The following is an 18,391-nucleotide window of genomic DNA, read 5'->3' on the forward strand; positions in this document are numbered from 1 at the left end:
CATTCACTGAACTGGGTGGTCCCAGTGTCAGACCGTGGTCGCTATGACGACATCTTCCTGAAGACAGACGCTGATCTGGACGGTTTTGTCAGCGGACATGAAGTAAAAGACATCTTCATGCAGTCTGGACTTTCTCAGAACCTTCTGGCCCATATATGGTAGGGACTCAAACAGGCTCACACTCATGTTTCATACCTGACAGGTTTTATTTCTTGGCTTGGTACCACTTTAATATTTAGAAGTTAAGTTGTAACCAATGGCTTTTTATATTGGGAATAAATCTGTTATAAACCAATAAGGACAAATTTGTTCCAGATTTTGCATTCAGTCAAGGGGATTTTTGTTCTGGTTGCCACAGAAACCTTACTGTCAGAGCCTGAAACGCCTGACCAAACGCTGGTGAATTTTACCATTTGTGGGAAAGTGCCTTTGGACTAAGAGTTATTGTAGCATATTGTAAATGAGGGTTATTTGATGTAAAGGGTGTGTGTGTGGGGGGGGGGTCTGTAACATCTAATGCCATTGGTTGGCTTCTGGTATCTCTCTTGTGTCTTGTCCCAGATTTGGAAAGCCTGAATTTTATATATTTTTATTCGCCATGGCAAAAATTCACTTGCAATGTAAGTCAATGGCAAGTGATTTGTGTTGATAAACATGCTAAAGAGATTATGAGTCTTGATAACATGCCAAAATGGCATACAAATTGGCCAGTCATATATACGCCACCTCATGAGATTAATATGTCAAGCACCCAAAAATCCAGCTCTTGATTTTACACCAAATACTCAAGTCAGTATATCAGCATTTATTTTTAAATCATGCAATTTAAAGACCCTGCCATCTTCAGACTCCAGCTTTCATCTGGCTGTTGGGTGGAAGTGCCTTTCCCAGGTGGATCCCCACTGTCAGTCCATGCTCCTTGCTGGCATGTTTCTCATGGACCTCAGGCTTCAGTTGGTAACCCTCTCCATCAAAGCAATCCAAGGGAGTGAAGGAAAGTGGTTTCTCTGTCAGGAGGCCTTGCAGTCGTTTACACCAGCCCTCAAGCATGGTGCTGCGTGCCTCAGAAGGAACGTAAGACGGAGCCCAGAAGATCTGAGGAGCCAGAACCTGGAAGCCACAGTAGTGCAGGATGCCATTCTGCAAGAGAATGGCATTAAGTCACGTAGCGGTTAGTCTCGCAGTGCCAGTCTGGCTACACCATACATTCCACAATAGAAATAAATTGGTTGTCAAGTTGTTTATTTCTATTTAACAATTCTTGGGTGGCACCAAGTTCTGGAGGCAGGGACATTGCTCACGAGATAGTCTTGGGAAACCGTGACCCATTTAAATTATCTGGATACATGGTTGAACGCAATTTGCTTTTACCAGTGTATCTCCTTGTGCAATTGTCCACAAGTCCTAGTTACAGTGTAAATGCAGTTAACATTTGTGAATCTTCCAAATAATTTCCAGAAAGAATGAAGCAGGCCTGCCTTATTGCACAATCCAGGTTTCTTCAAAACTGCCATTTTCAGTGTGCAACTTGCTAGTGTCTTTTCCCTTAGCGAAGGGATTTTAAAAAAAAAAAAAAAAAAAAAAAACAGAGTGGAAGGTGAGGGATGTTAGGCAATTATCTCAGAAATGTACTTTAGTTTATCCCGACTAACAGTCTGTTAACAGTTTATTTAATGCTTGGTCGAGTCGAATCCTGATGTAGTACCTGTAGTGGCCACAGTGTGACGTTCATGTCTCCATTAATGCCATTTGCACTGAACATTGACTCAGGAGACCCAGTGGTGAAGGACAGCATGGCTTTCTTGTCCTGTGCAGAAAGCAAACAAATTTAAAGAGCAAGGGGGGCTTTAGACCAGTAATGCCATGTAAACCTCTTAGTTTATCCCTTACCTTGAAAATTCCCTGACTGTATCGCTTCTCTAGAGTGTATGCGTAGCCCAGTGTAAGCACCCGGTCGAACCAGCCCTTCACGATAGCAGGAACAGTGAACCAGTACATGGGGAACTGAGAAGTAGAGCTTAAAGTTAGGGCAACAACAACATTTTAGACAGGATTTTCCCCTACCATTACAAGTCACTTTCAGCAACAAAGCCTTTTTTATAGTTTTTGGCAGCATCTAAGCTAAAGGAATGGGACAAAAAAAAAAAAAAAAAAAAAAAAAAACTCTAAAAGACTTCCATTTTATCCAAAGGGACTCCAATTAAGTGCTCTCAGCCTTGAAGGTTGAAACTCCAAATAGTAAGTCCAGCTTTAATATAAAAGCTGCACTTACTACTTAAAGCACTTGCTATGTTGAGTTTAAGCTTTGAGTGTTGCTTTCCAAAGTTTTAGACAGATCGGGATAATTGTCCAAAATGTGCATAATTTTATTGAACATTGAGACCCCTCAACCCCTCTGCCAAATATGTGGACATACAGACATTGGTCTTTGACCAATGTAGACAAAAACTGTTACATTTTAATTGATTAGTGGTCTATTAAAAAAGAAAAAAAATTTGCCTTTTCCAAAGCCCAAGATGACAGCCTCAAAATTGTCTGCAACTCAAGATATTTAGTCATAGAGTGAAGAATATAGTTGACAAAAATGTGTTAATCTTTGCAGCTTTAAAGTTGAATTATGTAGAGGGCTTATCATAAACATTAGCATCACTCAGCCCCCTACCTGAAAGATAACGAGGTCTGCCTGAGTGAGTTTACGTTGCTCCTCAGTGATGTCAGCACACAGTTTTCCTTCCTCCCATGCCAGTTTAGTCTCCTCCGCATAACGGAAGTGATCAGCATTCTTAACTTCTCCTGCAGAGAAGAAACATTTGCCAAAACTCTCAAGACCACAATCATGCAGAACTTACGGGGGGAGAGATTTATGTACACACACACACACACACACGGTGATGTCCTCGGCAGTAGCAGTGGCTTTAAACTTCATGGCATACAGGTCAGATACTTCTACTGTGCAATCCTGAGCAGCCAAAACTTCCACTGCGGCATCTTTAGCTGCAGCGTTGAACGAGCCAGAGCTCTGGTGGGCGTACACGATCAACACTTTCTTCGCTGCTGAACCAAAAAGAAGAAAGAGTGCACATCAGATCAGATCGTTTGCAAGTCAAACACTAGTACAACGTAAACTGCTTAAATCAGCAGGTGAGACACATACCGCAAGAGCCCTCAGCAAATACGAGAACCCAGCTAAAAACTCACCCATCCTGAAGCAAGCCGGCAACTGTAAATGATGAGCTTTGCAGTTAGCTGGTGTCTTGATGGAAAGAGCAACTGATTACTGATGCCTGTTTTATACCCCACTCTCAACACACAGCCTACTGGCTCATTAGCACTCTCACAGGTGCTGTCAGTCAGCAATCAAGGTCTTCAGTCATTCAGCTGGTATCTCTCAGGCCCCTCATCAACATAGCTTCAAATCTCTTACTGAACCTGGACAGCATTATTAAATGGGATGGGGAATTTATGTACCACTAAAAGCAAAAATAGATAGATGGATGGATGGATGGATGGACTGTATTAATCCCAAACTGGGACATTACTCTATTACTGCAGCAACTTACAGGGACATACACACATACTCACTCACTCACACACAAACAGGAAATACAAGAAATATACTAGAAATAATAAATAAGATAACAAAAGATCAAAATGCAAGAACCACTGAAAAGATATATACTTAGAGGAAGTGTAGAGTAAAATGTACAACCTTCATATATAGTACAGTAACAAAATAAAATATGTATAATATTAAATATGAAGTAAACAGGGTGTCTTATTAAAAAGTGGTACCATTAGATCTAGATTAGAAGTATTTACCGTTTTAAAATCACCTTTTAACAGGTCAGGGATCAAATTTAACTGTCATTTTATGACCGATGTCACTCATGCTGACACAACTATAAGCTTATCAAGTGCTTAATGGAAATGTGTTTGCAAACCAGTGGCAGTTTAGCCCACGCCATATGATTTATTTTTTATTCTTTTTACCAAAATGGCTAGATTCACTGCTTCTATCTCAGTTCTTGTGTATTGTTCATGTTGGCTTGTGTACATTAGAGAACCCATGTTGTTCTCTACTACAGCTCTGGGGAACGCTATGGTGTTTTCTTCATTAAGGAACTATCAGTCTTTAGCGATGTTACTGGGAGCAAATCAGTGAAATACAGTAGGAAGTTAGACCAAAGATAACTCCGTTAAGATAGAGTGGCCCCGATTTGTTTGATTGCTTTCATCCAGGATATTCATTCAACACAGTTGACTCTTAAACTTTTGGTGTATGGTTTGGTGGGCAACATATTTAAGCCACAAATGTCTGTATGTATGTTACATTTTTTTGCAAATGTTGTGGAATGTCAAATGATTTCTTGAGGAGAGTGGAAACTCCTTCCCTCACGAGTAGGGCTGCACAATATAAAGAAAATATCTGATTACGATTATTTTGACGGATATTGCGATTGCGAGATCATTCATGAAATTGGAGGGAATGATCATTTTTGTATCATTATTCTCATTTTCATTGAAAAATTAAAAAATTCAAACCCTTATAGTGTAGTCCTGTCCTGCTCAACCGTGTGGTCAGAACTGAATGTGTTTGTGTTGAATGTCTGCTCTTCCCTGCAGGGCTCTGGCAGACACGAGGCAGATAGGCAAGCTGACCAGGGAGCAATTTGGCCTGGCCATGTATCTCATCCAGCAGAAAGTCAGCAAGGGCGTGGACCCTCCACAGGCCCTGACTGCCGACATGATCCCTCCGTCTGAGAGAGGCACTCCGGTACCAGTAGGTCCCTCACACACAAACACCTCATGTTTACTAGAGCTGAGGGAGATATCTGTATATCTATCTATTAGTAGAGTTAGGCCTCCTGCACACTGGCTGCGTGGCGCAATCGTGGCGTTTCTGTTGCGTGTCAGTTGCGTGGCGGCTGCGTGGCGTTTTCTATGTCTTTGCACACCAGGAATAGGCGTTTCACATTGATAAAATGAAATAACGGTGTGTATACTTCATGTTAAACATAATTATATATACTGATTTGACAACGTCGACAGTATTGACAGTAAAATAGGCTACAGAATATTTTGTTCCGTATTGACAGGTGCAATATTTGAAAATCGATAATTATTTATAATTCTTTTTTTTAAATTACATTTATATCTGCATTTATGTCAAAACCTAGATACTTTTGTAACATCAAAATGTCATTTATTAAATGTATTTGTGTCAAAATGACATATAAACATCTTTTCATATTCTATTTTGCCTGGAAACGCTTCCAACACCCTTGCGTGTCGCGTGAAAAATAGGTGTCGGCCCTATTTCTAGCATGCACGGGAGACGTGCGTATCATGCAGACAGTGTGCAAGCTCTAACCTGTTAACATGGGAGCCGAAATATAAACGGACAAGCCACGCAGCCAACACGCTCACGCCACGCTCACGCCACGCTCACGCCACGCAGCCATTGTGCAGGAGGCCTTAGAGCGGATCGTCCAGTAATCTTAGGGTCGGTGGCTCGATCCCCAGCTCCTTAGTGTACCTGGGCCAGCACCTTGCATGGTAACCCGCTGCCGTGCATGCGTGAGTACGTGCATTGTGTGTGTGCGTGCATGCATAATTTCAACTATTAGATTAATCGGCAACTATTTAGATCATCGATTAATCGGTTTGAGTAATTTTTTTAATGAAAAACAGTAAAAATTCTCTGATTCTAGCTTCTTAAATGTGAATGTTTTCTAGTTTTTTTACTCCTCTGTGACAGTAAACTGAATATCTTTGAGTTGTGGAAAAAACAAGACATTTGAGGATGTCATCTTGGGCAATCCTATCAGTCTAATGATGTGGAGTGACATGATAAAATGCAGTTTCCTGTTTGGTCATGATATATCTACACTACACCCACCACAGTCTCACAAAGTCCTGTGGGAAACACTGCTTATACAAATGAACCCGGGCCACTGCGGTAAGGACCGAGCCTTAGTACACCAAATGAGCTACCAGGGCGTCCACTGAAAAGATTTTTTTTAAGTGTGAATATTTTTTTTTTCTTTAATCCCTGAGCCTATGGACAATCTTGAAGGCTCCGGTGCCGCTGACGGTCAAAGCTGCTCCGGTGGCGTACGTAAGGCAGCAGATATTACTGAAGTTTCAATACAAATCGGCCATTATAAATGCCGATACTGCCTAATACCTAATATCGGCTGATAATATTGGCCCGCTGATATATCGGTTGGGCTCTAATTTTTATTTTGACATGGGATGAGTTATAGCTGTTGCTCTTTTTGATCATCATTGTCAGTAAAACTAAGACATTTCTCTATGGCTGCAGAGTTTGTCAGGATACATGACCCCAGTGGGATCAGAGATGGCTGCTCTGTCCGAGATGAGACGGGTGAGTCAATACTTCTCCTTCTCTTCTCCTCTTATATTTCTCCTGCTCTTTGCACATTTGAGCATAAAGGTGTACATATTTGTCTGCTAGACATCCTGCTTCTTGAGCAATACCAGTTTCCTGTTTCCAAAACTAGCTTATTTGGTGGAAGACAACTTGAAAATGTAACCCACATAGACATGTAAATGAAACACTTTAGGAGAGGTAAATCAGTTATATCAAAGTTTCACTGATATAACTGTTATCACTGTTTCTCTTATTAACTCTTTGACTGCTCTTCCTCCTCTCTCAGGCTATAATGTTGAAGTTGTGGGTAGGTAACATGGACCTACAGTGTATTGACCTATAAATGCTTTCAGTGGCTAGCCATTCTGGCTGATTACTGGAAAGCATTTGCAAGACCTTTCTCTTCATTCCTACAGTGCAGTGACATTGTCTCACCCTGTCAACTGTCTGCTGATCAAGAAAAGATTCAAGATCGCTGTTAGTTGGCAATCAAGATTCTTTTGAAGTTATGATAGCAGTTGTTTATGGCTCTGGAATTAATTAGCCTAAAGTTCAATCAGTCAAATCAAGAGCATCCTGTGTTCTTCAGATAAGTGCAACAGTACTCCTGTATAATAAAAGAATAGCTTCTAAGGCTGGGCTTCTCAAAGTTGGGACTAAGGTCTGCGTCCGGACCGAACTGTAAGTCAATCCGAACACCCGTATCTTGCATCATCGCCATTTTCTATTGATCATAAATTGTTAGCGACGTTGAATATACAGTACGGGGTTTCCCCTGCCATTATAGGGTTTAGGTGCAGCACCCGATCCGTTTTGGGCAGCACCTAAGCCAAATTAATGTAGCTGAAAGACTTTTCTCAGATCTACTGGTTGTAGTTGGACTTCGTTAGCAAGTTTAGTCTTTAAGCTTTTTGAGTGTTATTTATTTATCTGCTCTAGCAACGTTTTAGACACAGATATGGTGATAATAATGCAACAAAATGACCAAAACTACCTCAGAGGGACACAAACCCACTACAAAGAGACATCAAATGACCACAGACCCCTAAAACAAAGAAAACAAATATGACCAAAAAGAGACACAACACGACTACAAACAATATCCAACAAAGAGACACAAAATCATTTGTGACGTTAAGTTTTTCAATTGAAAAACGTCACATTTTCTTGAGGAAGGACGCCTAAAATACGTGCACTTGAGTCTTCAACAATCCGAGAAAACCTTTTTGGACCTCAGGGAGCCGACTGATCACTCCGACTGCCTTTTTTGCAAACGGTCAGGGGCTTAAAAGTTATTGTGAATTTCGTTAGTGCCAATTGTTTTGGACCTCTGAGCCTAAATACAAAATCAGATGCAGACCATGAGCAATACATTTTGAGAACCCCAGTTCTACTTTCTTTTGTTTAAAAAAAAAAAAAAAAAAAACTGTCTCCACACTGTCGGGCTAGCGTCACAAACAAATACTAGCGGACAGTATATTTGAACTTTGTTGAATACCACCTTCATGAAAATGTTTTGAATGTTCTCAGAGGGTTGAATATTAGTCAATATTTGTTGTTTTTGCAAATCCTGAATCTTTCCTCTTCTTGGCAGTTTGTCAGCGGTGGTGACACTCCCCCCCCCCCACATGTTGGTGATTGACCCAGCTGCTGCTCCTCTTATCGAGCACTGGTTTCTCTCCTATCCTCTTTTTTTTCCTCCGTCTCCTTCCTTTTGGCCTGGTCTACCATGGTGGTACCATTTCATAAATCCCACTTCACTTCAACAAATGAAGTTAATGTTTGCCAACCTCATTTTTTTTTTTTTGTGTCTTTCTACAGGACAGCTCAAGTTCAGTGGGTTCGGGGGAGTTCACTGGGATCAAGGAGTTGGATGACATCAGCCAGGAGATAGCCCAGTTGCAGAGGTAACAAACAATATCACTGGTACCGCCTAAACAACATGACCGCACCGACCGCGGGAACCGCTTTCACTTTAACAGAATTAGGGATAGACAGATTACCAGGCCGTTTTTTGGCAGTTTGCAGATTATCTGTATCAGCATTTTATTTGCCTGATAACCGATAGAAGTTAATGAATTAAAAAGTGGTCTACTTTCCCTCGGCTACAGCTCTGTGTGTGTCCCTCTGCTTCGGTTTCACTCACCACTGAGTCTGACTTAACGTCCCGCCCACAACACTATCTGACTCTCTGTTACTGGGGATTATGTTGAAAGTTTCTTATTTATTACATAATTGCTTAAAGCATTTAAACAATGTTTTGTGTTGGAGTTTGTAACATCAAAATCTTAATTTTGACTTTTAATTTTCATTTTCACTGTAAATGTAATATCGGTTCCAAATATCGGTTTCAAAACCAGTATTGGTCAATCGCTAAACAGAATTTTCAAATCGGCGTAGAAAGTGAATGGATGGTTACATCACAACAAACACACACTTGTACCAGTATATCGTTCAGTAAAGCTTTTATTTCGTAGCACGTCTTTTTCAGCCAAAACATAATGCAGTAACAACAACAGCAAGCGTTTGTAGCCATTTGCAAATGTTCTTCACAAGTAGTTATGGCCTCGTCATTTCAGAGATGCAAACTTTGAATTCCTGATGACGAATGCACTCGGTGATAGTCTGTGTCAAAGCTCTTGGAGTTTTGCCAAACCTGTCACTTGTACGTAGGCAGCCAACACACCCTCACATCTCAGTTAACCTCTAACATGAGCTCCCTCTCTCATCCATTGTCATCATTATTATCACTTTCTATATTGATAATAAGACTCCGACTGCATCATGCCTTGACTAGTATGATCCTGGTGTATTACACTCGGAATCTTCTTGGCCATGTCTTTTCAAAACTACAAAAGAAATAGCATAGGATAATTAATTAATATTCTTTAAACAAGGAAACTGATTTCACCACATTAAAAAGCATTTGATCATCCGACCACCAACAGTGACAACTAAAACTACAAGGCAGGCACACATCTGTGTATTTTTTGTAGAAACATGATGACAAGTTGAAATATTATAAGCACAGGTCACTGTTTTCAGAAAAACTATCACAGCACAATTGTTTTAACTACGTTAACCCTATTTTTTTAAAGTACTACTCTTAGTAGTGGCTTATCATGCCAACATAAGAATCCTAAGGTCAACCACAGGCCTCCATGTTTGTGAAGTCTATTGGTGTTCCTCTTATGAACACATTAAGGACGGGCATCTCCGGCGTGAGGCCATTGTGATACCCATCTCGATGCATTTCCAATGATTCAATACAATAAAATATACATATGCAGCAGCTACCGATGCAATAGGACTCACCCCCTCTTGCGATGTAGTCCGATGTTGAAACAGAACGTCAATAGAGCATACTACAGTAGAACTAGCCAATCACAGCACAGTAGAGTGGGACTAGGCTAAACACTTCGGCCATGGGCGTAAATTTCATCTAACAGATGAGGGGGACAATAAACATAATAATAATAATAATAATGATAATAATAATATTAATATAACATAACATTTCTTAAGAGCAATTATTGAAGGGGACACATATAATACAGCCAAAATTGTACTTGGTTAGGATATGCATAGTTGTGGAACTCCAGTAAGTAGGCTGGCAAGGCTGTTTTATTCACTTGAAACATTGGATGAAGGGATTCTTTTCTCTAATACAGATGATGCTGAACTGAGAACTAAGCCTTCTAGCAAGCAAGCTAACTAACTAGCCACCCGGCTGGCCACTAAATAAGTTAAATGTAACTGACACTCTTGTCACAGCGTAGAAAAGCACAGCGCTCTTGCCAGATGAGTGTGTTTGGCTCATTTTCTTAAAGCATTGTGTAGCATGAAAGCACGGTGGATGGAGATAGCAAGTTAGCTAATTATCCATTAAGCTACCAAACAAGCTAGGTAACGTTATACCTGCTAACATAGCGGAGTCGTGGAAAAATACATTTAAATTTGTTTTGTCATGACTAATTTATTAATGACTCAGCATTACCTGTATTAGAGTAAAATAATCACTTCATCCGATGTTTAAAGTGAATAAAACAGCCTACTTACTGACGCAACTCGTTCTCTCGCCGAGCCTCAACCGACCTATGCTGTGTTCCAGACACCATTTTTAGCCCGTAAGTTACGACTTCAAGTCACGACTCGCGACTTGGTAGCGTTCCATGTAAAGTCACGACAAATCCTAGCGTTAGCTAGCGGCTACCTAACGTTGACGTTAGCTAGCGCTAGCTGATACTAGCAATTTCTATTCGGTGACATATTTTGGGCTTCATTTAATAAACATAACCTGTAGTAGTACAAGATCGTACGTGCATTGTTTTGATTACAATGTGCGGAATTAGTTTACGTTGCCTATTTATGTCTATTTATTTCTATGTATCACCATTAATCACTGGCATCTGTACAGCGTCAACAGGGGTCGACTTTGTTGTTTATGTGTGGGTGTGACGTCAAAAACTGTAACTGGGAGTACAACGATCTGGTACGAGTTCACGGGAAGTACGTTACAGGTTTGACTGCTGTTCCAGGGCACTTTCACGGGTAGAAGGTTCTGAAAACACGGTTACAGGTTGCCTGGAAGGCAGCATTAAGTTCTGCGTACCGTTAACGTAGAGGGAGAAAACCAAGCAGTGGACCAAACCACTGTGAGGCAAGGGAGGGGGGACTAAAAATGTTTCTAAACTTAAAATATGTTTTCCATTGTATTGTTTTACTACTTTTACTACTACAATTATTTGAAGTATATATTATGTACAATATACACAGCGTGGTTTTAATGATATTTTTAGGGGGGTGGGGGGAAACAACCCTCAAGGGGTACCTATGGTCCAACCATTTATTTATTTTTTGTGATAAAATGCACACTTGAAAAGGAAATCAAACGTTAACATGCTATCAAACGTGGATGAGCTTTACTACTCATCTTGGCTTTGGCTCATCCCGCTGCTTTCTTCCATCTATCTATCCATCCATCCATCGATCCACCCAGCCAACCGCCCACTTCTTATGATGTGTGTATTTTATCAACTTTTTGTTTGTTCACCACTTACTCTCCATGCTGCGTCAGCACTCTTGCCTTTACCCAGTGGAATACTCTCAGGTAAACACACCAGCCACTGTACATCTATGGACTGGAATTCTGTCCAATCTACTGTGACACCCAGAGTGAGCAGTGGTTCTGCCTACTACTTCTCATGCATAGTGCTTATCAGTAGGTTTCTTATATGTACAGATTTGCTTAATTTTATTGTCTGAAGTCAAGATGCAGAGTTTGGTAAAGGATCGGTTTACAATTTTCCAAGTCTCTCTTGTGCCCATATTAACAATGGCACAAATGTTGCTTGCTGTAATCATTCCTCCTTTTCATACTGGCACTGAAGAGATCAGTTCCAAATCAATTTTATTGTAAGTGTTGTGGGACAATGTCTATAATCGTTATTGTATAGATACTGTACATTAAAAAGTCAGGTAGATATCTAGCAATGGGGAATATTTGTACTATAAAGACTGTACCTTTGGAGGTACAGTACCCTCTTGATTTGTCTAACAAAAACAGCTGGAGTCTCATTTACTTCAGGTTAACTGTGGACTGTATTTTTGTAGTGATGTAGTGATGATACATCGGCCAAAATTCGCCTTGTTGACTGCCATCGGCATATCGGTAGATTAGATGACATTTACCTATGGCAGTGGCCAGTGTTTATCTGTTTTGTATCAATTTTGTATCAACGTTGTATTCCTTATGAAAAAGCTAGCCCTACTTTTCTAATTGCTTTACGTTGAACTACATTTAATTTAGGTTTTACAAAAAGAACGTCTTTGTGGGGCTATTTAAGTACTGAATAATTCTTCTCATTGCGTAGGTAGTTGTATAGCAGCTAAAAAAGCTTTTGAAGCAGTTCTTTTTTCTAAAGAAACGTTATATAGGATATATGAGAAGGATAACATTTAAGGTTGTTTTGTAAATTTGTATTGTTTGAATTGATTCAATTTGTGCTCATTTAAATAGAGAACAGTTCATAATTTTTCATAATAAAGACTTCTTTATTCTTTTTTTTTAACAACAAAAACATGATCCGCATCGGCTATCAGTATGGGCCCAGAATTTCACAATCGGTGCATCCCTATATGTTTGCACAGAAGGACTGTGGATTTTGTCCCTCATCACTTACATTGAAAGTGCATCTTTTAATGGCAATAATACCAATGATTACTGCAAGCGTAACCTGTTTCAATAGTCATTTGGGCACCTCACTAATTGTTTCAAAACAAACTTCAGACATTATGAAACTAGGATTCGGTCGGACACCCCAAAACTAAGCTTTAACGTGTACAGTGTGACCGTTGCACACAGCCACGTCAGAATGGAGGGAGGATGGGATCTTAGTTCACCTCACTCATATCAAAAACAAATATTGTTCTGCGCTACAGCATAACAGAGGATGGCCCTCAGAAGAAATCAAATGCTGTGTATTTTAAGGGACACCAAGCTGAGCCCACAGAATAAATGTGTGGATTCAGACTAAGTGCCATTTGATCAAATTGTTAGCACATCATAATATATTGTTGTCATAGCATAAAGAATCAGTATTTTGTTACCTTGTGGGACTCACAGTGTATACAAATATACACATACTGTATATGGTTTTATCATGATTTTGACCGCACACTTAAAGGTTAATAATTTAAAAAGGCACACTCTTTCCTTTATAAGGACACACACACACACACACACACACACACACACACACAGTCGCCAGCAGCTGCACTGTCAGTTTTTATTTTATCTCTGACATTGTGGATTGGATGGAATCCCAGTCCAGTGTCTTGTTACTCTGACATGTTGATGTGTGTACACAGCAGGGGGTTGGTAGTTATTTGATTCTGTTTCTGTTATAATTATGCTTGTTTGTGTTTGTGTGCGCCCTTGTGTGCGTATGTTTTTTTTGTCTGTGTATGTGTCAGGGAGAAGTACACTCTGGAGCAGGACATCAGGGAGACAGAGGAGGCTATCAGACACAAGAGTGCTGAGGTGCAGGTGAGATCAACTTGGTCAATTAGTTGCAGCATGAATTCATAGCTTTGGATAATGTGGATTGCTCTTATTTCAATTAAATCATTACAATTAAGTTAGTCTATATCCACGACCTTCCACTTCCATGATTGCTCCGTTGCCGCCGAAAATTTCGCCATATGTCCTTCTTTTCGGCCGGATGTCCGTTACCTTTCGCTTTCTTTGTGATGGAATTTTAAACTCCGGTGGGAGGACTATGGTTAACCGCTCCTCAGATCTCTGCAGGGTAAATCCAGACAGCTAGCCAGACTATCTGTCCAATCTGAGTTTTCTGTTGCACGACTAAAACAACCTTTGAACGTACACATGTACATTCCACATGTTCCACCAAAACAAGTTCCTTCCCAGGACTATTTTGCAGCGGCACCGGGGCTCCGTGCGGTGCTTAGCACCGCCCAAGACGATTGTGATTGGTTTAAAGAAATGCCAATAAACCAGAGCATGTTTCCCTCCCATCCCGGAATGCTGTGTGGACTAGCCAGACCTTCCTCCGCGGCGCTGTGGAGGAGGGTCTTGCAATGCAAGACTACACTGAAGTCAATCACCATTTTATTTTCAAAGAAATATTGAAACCATAATGGTCTCTCGTTGCCCAGCATATACAAACACAACAGTGTTTCTATACAGGGCCATTGTGTGCAGTGTGTATGTAGTGTGATAAACAGCTTGGTTTTATCTGACCACTTGTTTTTTATTTTTATGTGGTGTACACCTGACTTTGGCACATGATGCTTGATTGGCACCCATCGGTTGTTTTTGATTCATGTTCCCTCAGGAGATGCAGAATGACCTCGACATAGAGACGGCCAGCCTGCAAGAACTAGAGGCTCAGAAACAAGATGCCCAGGAGCGCCTGGAGGAGATGGACCAGCAGAAACATAAATTAGAGGACATGCTGAACGAAGTCAGGATGAAGTGCCAGGAAGAGTCTCAGATGGTGAGGAGGCGAGGAAGAACTGGGGGATGTGGGAGGAACTGAAAACGAGGCAGAAGTTTCCGCCCCTTGTGACGCATTGCAATAGCTTTGCTACAGTGGCCACAGAATCATTAGTAATGAAAAGTAATTTATTAAATTGATAATGTGTTAACTTCAATGTTGGTGCTTTTCAAATAGGGGTTTGTTTTACTGTTAAGCTGAATGCCAGAATTGCCAACAGGCAACTTAAAAGACGCCAAAAGGAAGAAAGCAAAATGTCTGTATTTTGAGTTTTTCTACTTGAACATGTTTACTTGCTTTAATGTCCAAAAAGACACATTATTTTTTCTCATACTGTCTGTCTGAATATACTGTACCTGTCTCCAACTTTTGTCTGAAACGCTCCATTTTCCAGTCTCTTTAAGCCCCCCTCCCGCCAAAGCCCAGTCTGCTCTGATTGGTCAGTGTTTTTCCGGGTCTTCCACATCTGCACTCTTGGGGCCCTATCTTGCACTCAGCACAATTGCCTTTGTACACCGACGCATGTATCATTCCTATTTTTCACACAATGCACAGCGGACTTTTCCCTCCACAGACGCACGTCGGTAAATTAGGGAATGAATTTGCGCTCCCGGGGGCGGTTCAGCAAAAAGAGGTGGCGTGTTCCAGCGCAAACGTTCCATGGTGCTATTTTGCAGTTTCAGAAAACAATTCTGCCACAGACCAGGAAAAACCTGGTCTAAAGTCAGTGGCGCTAGTCTAAAGTCAGTAGCGCGTTATTCAGATGCTATTTTAGGGGCGCATGCTTGGCCATAATGTAGCGTGTGCACAACGCGCATACACTTCTCTCATCTACAGGGACGCAGCAGTTCCCATTTTTGCAAACCATACATAATTACAAAGAAAAATATTACTGAAAATGCGCTTCAGGTGTTTGGATAGGTCAGGAAGCACTTTACAGTACAGTCCTCAAAAAGTCGCAGCATTCTTTGTGGCTTGTTGTGTTTTACACAACATTTCCATGAATCATGGATGTGTCGAGGACATAAATGAGGAAATATTAGAGGACTTAAGGAGACGTGATGTTGAACTACGGTAGGATTGGACACTCCGGCGGAATCTGGTCTGGGAGTAATGCGCAATGCGCTCCTGGTGTAGCGGGTGGGGGGAGGAGGAAGGGGCACAACAGGTGCAAGTGGTGCGTTTGGAGGCCCACGCTCCATGGCTGCAGCAATCCTCTCCAGACTTGAGGAGATGCGCCTGAGAGGCCGCAGCAACATCGCCACCCGGCCAAGACGGGCATTTATTACTTTGCCGCATCCCGGACAGCTCCCGCTGGCATGCGCCAGGCAAATCCGCCGTCATAATAGCATTCCGCCATGGAACAAGCGTGCCTGCTCTTAAAGGGAATGTGAGATGACGCTCTGATTGGTTATTTTCACGTTACGCCCAAACCACACCTAGCTACTTCAGACCAACCCATTTTAGATTTGCGTCGGGCACAAGAGTAATTTATCCCACCGGTATAATAGCAACAGCGCCCGAGATCCGCCCACAAAGCTACTTGCGTTTTGCGTTTGATACTTGCGTTTCAGATCGTTAAAATAGGGCCCTTGGAGTCTCTGCACCGTCATTGCAGCCGGGAAATAACTGTAACTACACAGTAGTGGCACTTTCTACCTATATAAAGTATAGTTTGACTTCACAACTGTACGGAAGTCCTGACAGTTTGTTTAAAGGCGCAGTTTCTGAATACGTTCTGTGTGCATTTCTCTGTGGATTGTGTGAAATCATCTGACAAAATCACCAAAGGCAGTTACAAACAACAGCTGTGCTGTAAGTTTTGCTTTATTTACTTGTAAAATGATCACACAGAGAGAAAGTTAGCAGCAATAGAATGTCTTTCTTACTTTCCCTCCTGCACAGCACACAGACCCTATCTGCAGTTCTACAATACATGCCCACCACATGACGCGGCCGTAGCCCCGCTGCTGCTCCTCAATCAGTGACAGGAGGTGATAGTGGCGGTCGCAAGAGAGAAAGACCTCGCTCTCTTTGGACAATACTGGCCTCTCTCTTTTACATAAGTCGCAAGATTTGTCGCTAGTCACCTTTTTTGAACCTGCCCCCGCTGCTCTGCAGAGGGTCGTAAAGCAGCCGTGAACATGGAGCAATCATCTGTCCAAGGATATAGCAACTCCCCGCCCACGCTGCTGTACTGCACGTGCGGTAAACACACAAACGCACATGCATGAGTTTCCTCGATTTATAGTTCGATGGGACCTTTAATTGTGTGTTGGCAGCCTTTGGTTTCAGAAATGCAGAATGGATTTCAAGGGCCATTGTCACTTGACAATGACTTGGTTTCAATTTCATTCTCTTCTGCCTCAAGATCTCGAGTCTCCAGAGTCAGATCCACTCCCAGGAGTCAGACTTGCAAAGCCAGGAGGAGGAGCTGAGCCGGGCAAAGGCTGACCTGGGCCGGCTGCAGCAGGAGGAGAACCAGCTGGAGCAGAGCCTGGCTGCAGGCAAGATCCAACTGGAGACCATCATCAAGTCTCTGAAGGCCACGCAGGATGAGATCAACCAGGTAGGAAACAGGGCTCTTGTGTGTGTGTGTGTGTGTGGGGGTGTGTGTGTGTGTGTGTGTGGGTGGGTGTGTGTGTGTGTGTGTGTGTGTGTGTGTGTGTGTCTGAAAAGTGTCAACAGGGGGCATCATTGCACTGTATAATGTACTTTATATCACTGATGTCAATTTTTGGTCCCCCTGTACTACTAGAGGAACTGGAACACAACAATTAGGTGTGTGTGTGTGTGTGTGTTATTTAACTTTGGCTGCAGTGGTGTGTCACCTGTTTCTTACCAGCCACTCATTTCTCCTATACAACTTAACCACCTGTATCGTATATACACAGCTTGACACAAGATACACAAAACGTGATGCATGATGCAGTCTCCAGTCTCTCTCTTTAGCATCCCAGATGTTGACTGCTTTTGGGTGGGGGGCCCCCCCACCCAAAAGCAGGGGGTGTAACACTGCATCATGCTGAGCCCTGATAAGATTATATTCTTCTGAATGTAACAAGCATATGAATGAAGTTTATACGCTCGATGGTGTTTTAAGCCCCCAACGTCGACTTCAAGGCAGAGTGTTGAGGAGGCTCAGCAGTTGATTATTTCCTTATGCTCAACTGTAATAATATCCAGTCTTATTGCTTCTAGGAACAGTCATGTTGATTTTAATGACAGTCCCCCTAAACCATTTCATCATTCATAAAAATCCCACGTATGGTCTGCTGCCCAGGGGTGTTCAGGAGTTCAGACAACTAAAGTGCACAGTATAGACATTCCTGAGAGTGTTTAACACAATATAAAATTCCTGTTTTCAGTTTTACAGTCCCAACATAAATCTCTCCTGTACAAAGCTACTGCAATCTGCTTGCTACTGTTAGCTAGATCTAGCAGCTGTTCTCTTTGGTGGTGCTAGGCTAACAAACGCATCCTAGCTCTTTGTGTGTTCGTGCTAGGTTAGTAGCTAACGTTCACGTTAGCTAACGTTAGCTACTATAGATAGTTGTGTTCTGCAGCCGTAAGCTAGCTACCATTCAAGCCAACATTAGATGAACTAACGTTAGCTAAACACAGCTGTCTAGGCGCCAGTAGCTAGCTAACGTTAACGTTAGCTACTAACCTAGCACGAACAAACTGAACGGAGAGCTAAGATAGTTAGCTAGCACCACCGAAGTGCGCAGAGCTCAAGCTACACAACACACTACGCAAACATAAAATTAATTTAGCCAACGTTAGTACTACTTGTTATTGTCTCCTTCACGAGTGACAATGGGGTGCCTCCGTTTCAGATGCTCCCACATTGCTGTTGTGATGGTGTGGTATGCCAACTCCATTTGGCAAAGAGCGCAAATAACGACACCTTTTACGTTTGGGACTAAATTTGAAGTATTCCCATACTTTCCATGATTTAGGGCGAGCTGTCTTT

At 41.8% G+C, this 18,391-nt stretch overlaps 2 protein-coding genes and 1 long non-coding RNA gene across 10 annotated transcripts in view; 1 reads left to right on the forward strand and 2 right to left on the reverse strand.

The window, feature by feature from the left end:
* Positions 1-18,391, forward strand: part of LOC114561358 (epidermal growth factor receptor substrate 15-like 1) — a 72,440-nt gene that overhangs the window by 20,899 nt on the left and 33,150 nt on the right. For all 7 annotated transcript variants that reach the window (XM_028587355.1, XM_028587357.1, XM_028587356.1 and 4 more), the window contains exons 10-16: positions 1-158; positions 4,624-4,780; positions 6,326-6,388; positions 8,216-8,301; positions 13,370-13,442; positions 14,254-14,415; positions 16,787-16,984. In XM_028587355.1, the coding sequence (XP_028443156.1) occupies positions 1-158; positions 4,624-4,780; positions 6,326-6,388; positions 8,216-8,301; positions 13,370-13,442; positions 14,254-14,415; positions 16,787-16,984 (897 nt within the window). The remainder of the gene's footprint in view (positions 159-4,623; positions 4,781-6,325; positions 6,389-8,215; positions 8,302-13,369; positions 13,443-14,253; positions 14,416-16,786; positions 16,985-18,391) is intronic.
* LOC114561360 (ribosyldihydronicotinamide dehydrogenase [quinone]) lies at positions 790-3,309 on the reverse strand. 2 transcript variants are annotated; one of them, XM_028587360.1, is made up of 6 exons: positions 3,199-3,309; positions 2,888-3,054; positions 2,663-2,794; positions 1,891-2,004; positions 1,706-1,807; positions 790-1,140 (listed from the first exon to the last, which is right to left on the reverse strand). In XM_028587360.1, exons 1-6 carry the CDS (start codon positions 3,200-3,202, stop codon positions 844-846), a joined length of 816 nt encoding a protein of 271 aa, XP_028443161.1. In that variant the 5' UTR covers positions 3,203-3,309; the 3' UTR covers positions 790-843. The 2 variants fall into 2 exon arrangements, with proteins under 2 accessions (XP_028443161.1, XP_028443162.1); XM_028587361.1 differs by having other exon boundaries at positions 2,888-3,051; positions 3,199-3,305.
* Positions 8,843-10,538, reverse strand: LOC114561361 (uncharacterized). The gene is made up of 3 exons (XR_003693344.1): positions 10,454-10,538; positions 9,710-9,836; positions 8,843-9,243 (listed from the first exon to the last, which is right to left on the reverse strand). It is a non-coding gene; the product is annotated as an uncharacterized LOC114561361 (long non-coding RNA).

This window comes from Perca flavescens, chromosome 9, assembly GCF_004354835.1.
Source record: "Perca flavescens isolate YP-PL-M2 chromosome 9, PFLA_1.0, whole genome shotgun sequence".
In the NCBI taxonomy this organism is placed as follows: domain Eukaryota; kingdom Metazoa; phylum Chordata; class Actinopteri; order Perciformes; family Percidae; genus Perca; species Perca flavescens.

Excerpts from the sequence above, each read along its gene's own strand:
- LOC114561360 (XM_028587360.1), bottom strand. Across the intron at positions 1,808-1,890 it reads ACAGTCAGGGAATTTTCAAG|GACAAGAAAGCCATGCTGTC; the intron begins GTAAGGGATAAA and ends CTTTCTGCACAG. Across the intron at positions 1,141-1,705 it reads TCACACTGTGGCCACTACAG|AATGGCATCCTGCACTACTG; the intron begins GTACTACATCAG and ends ATTCTCTTGCAG.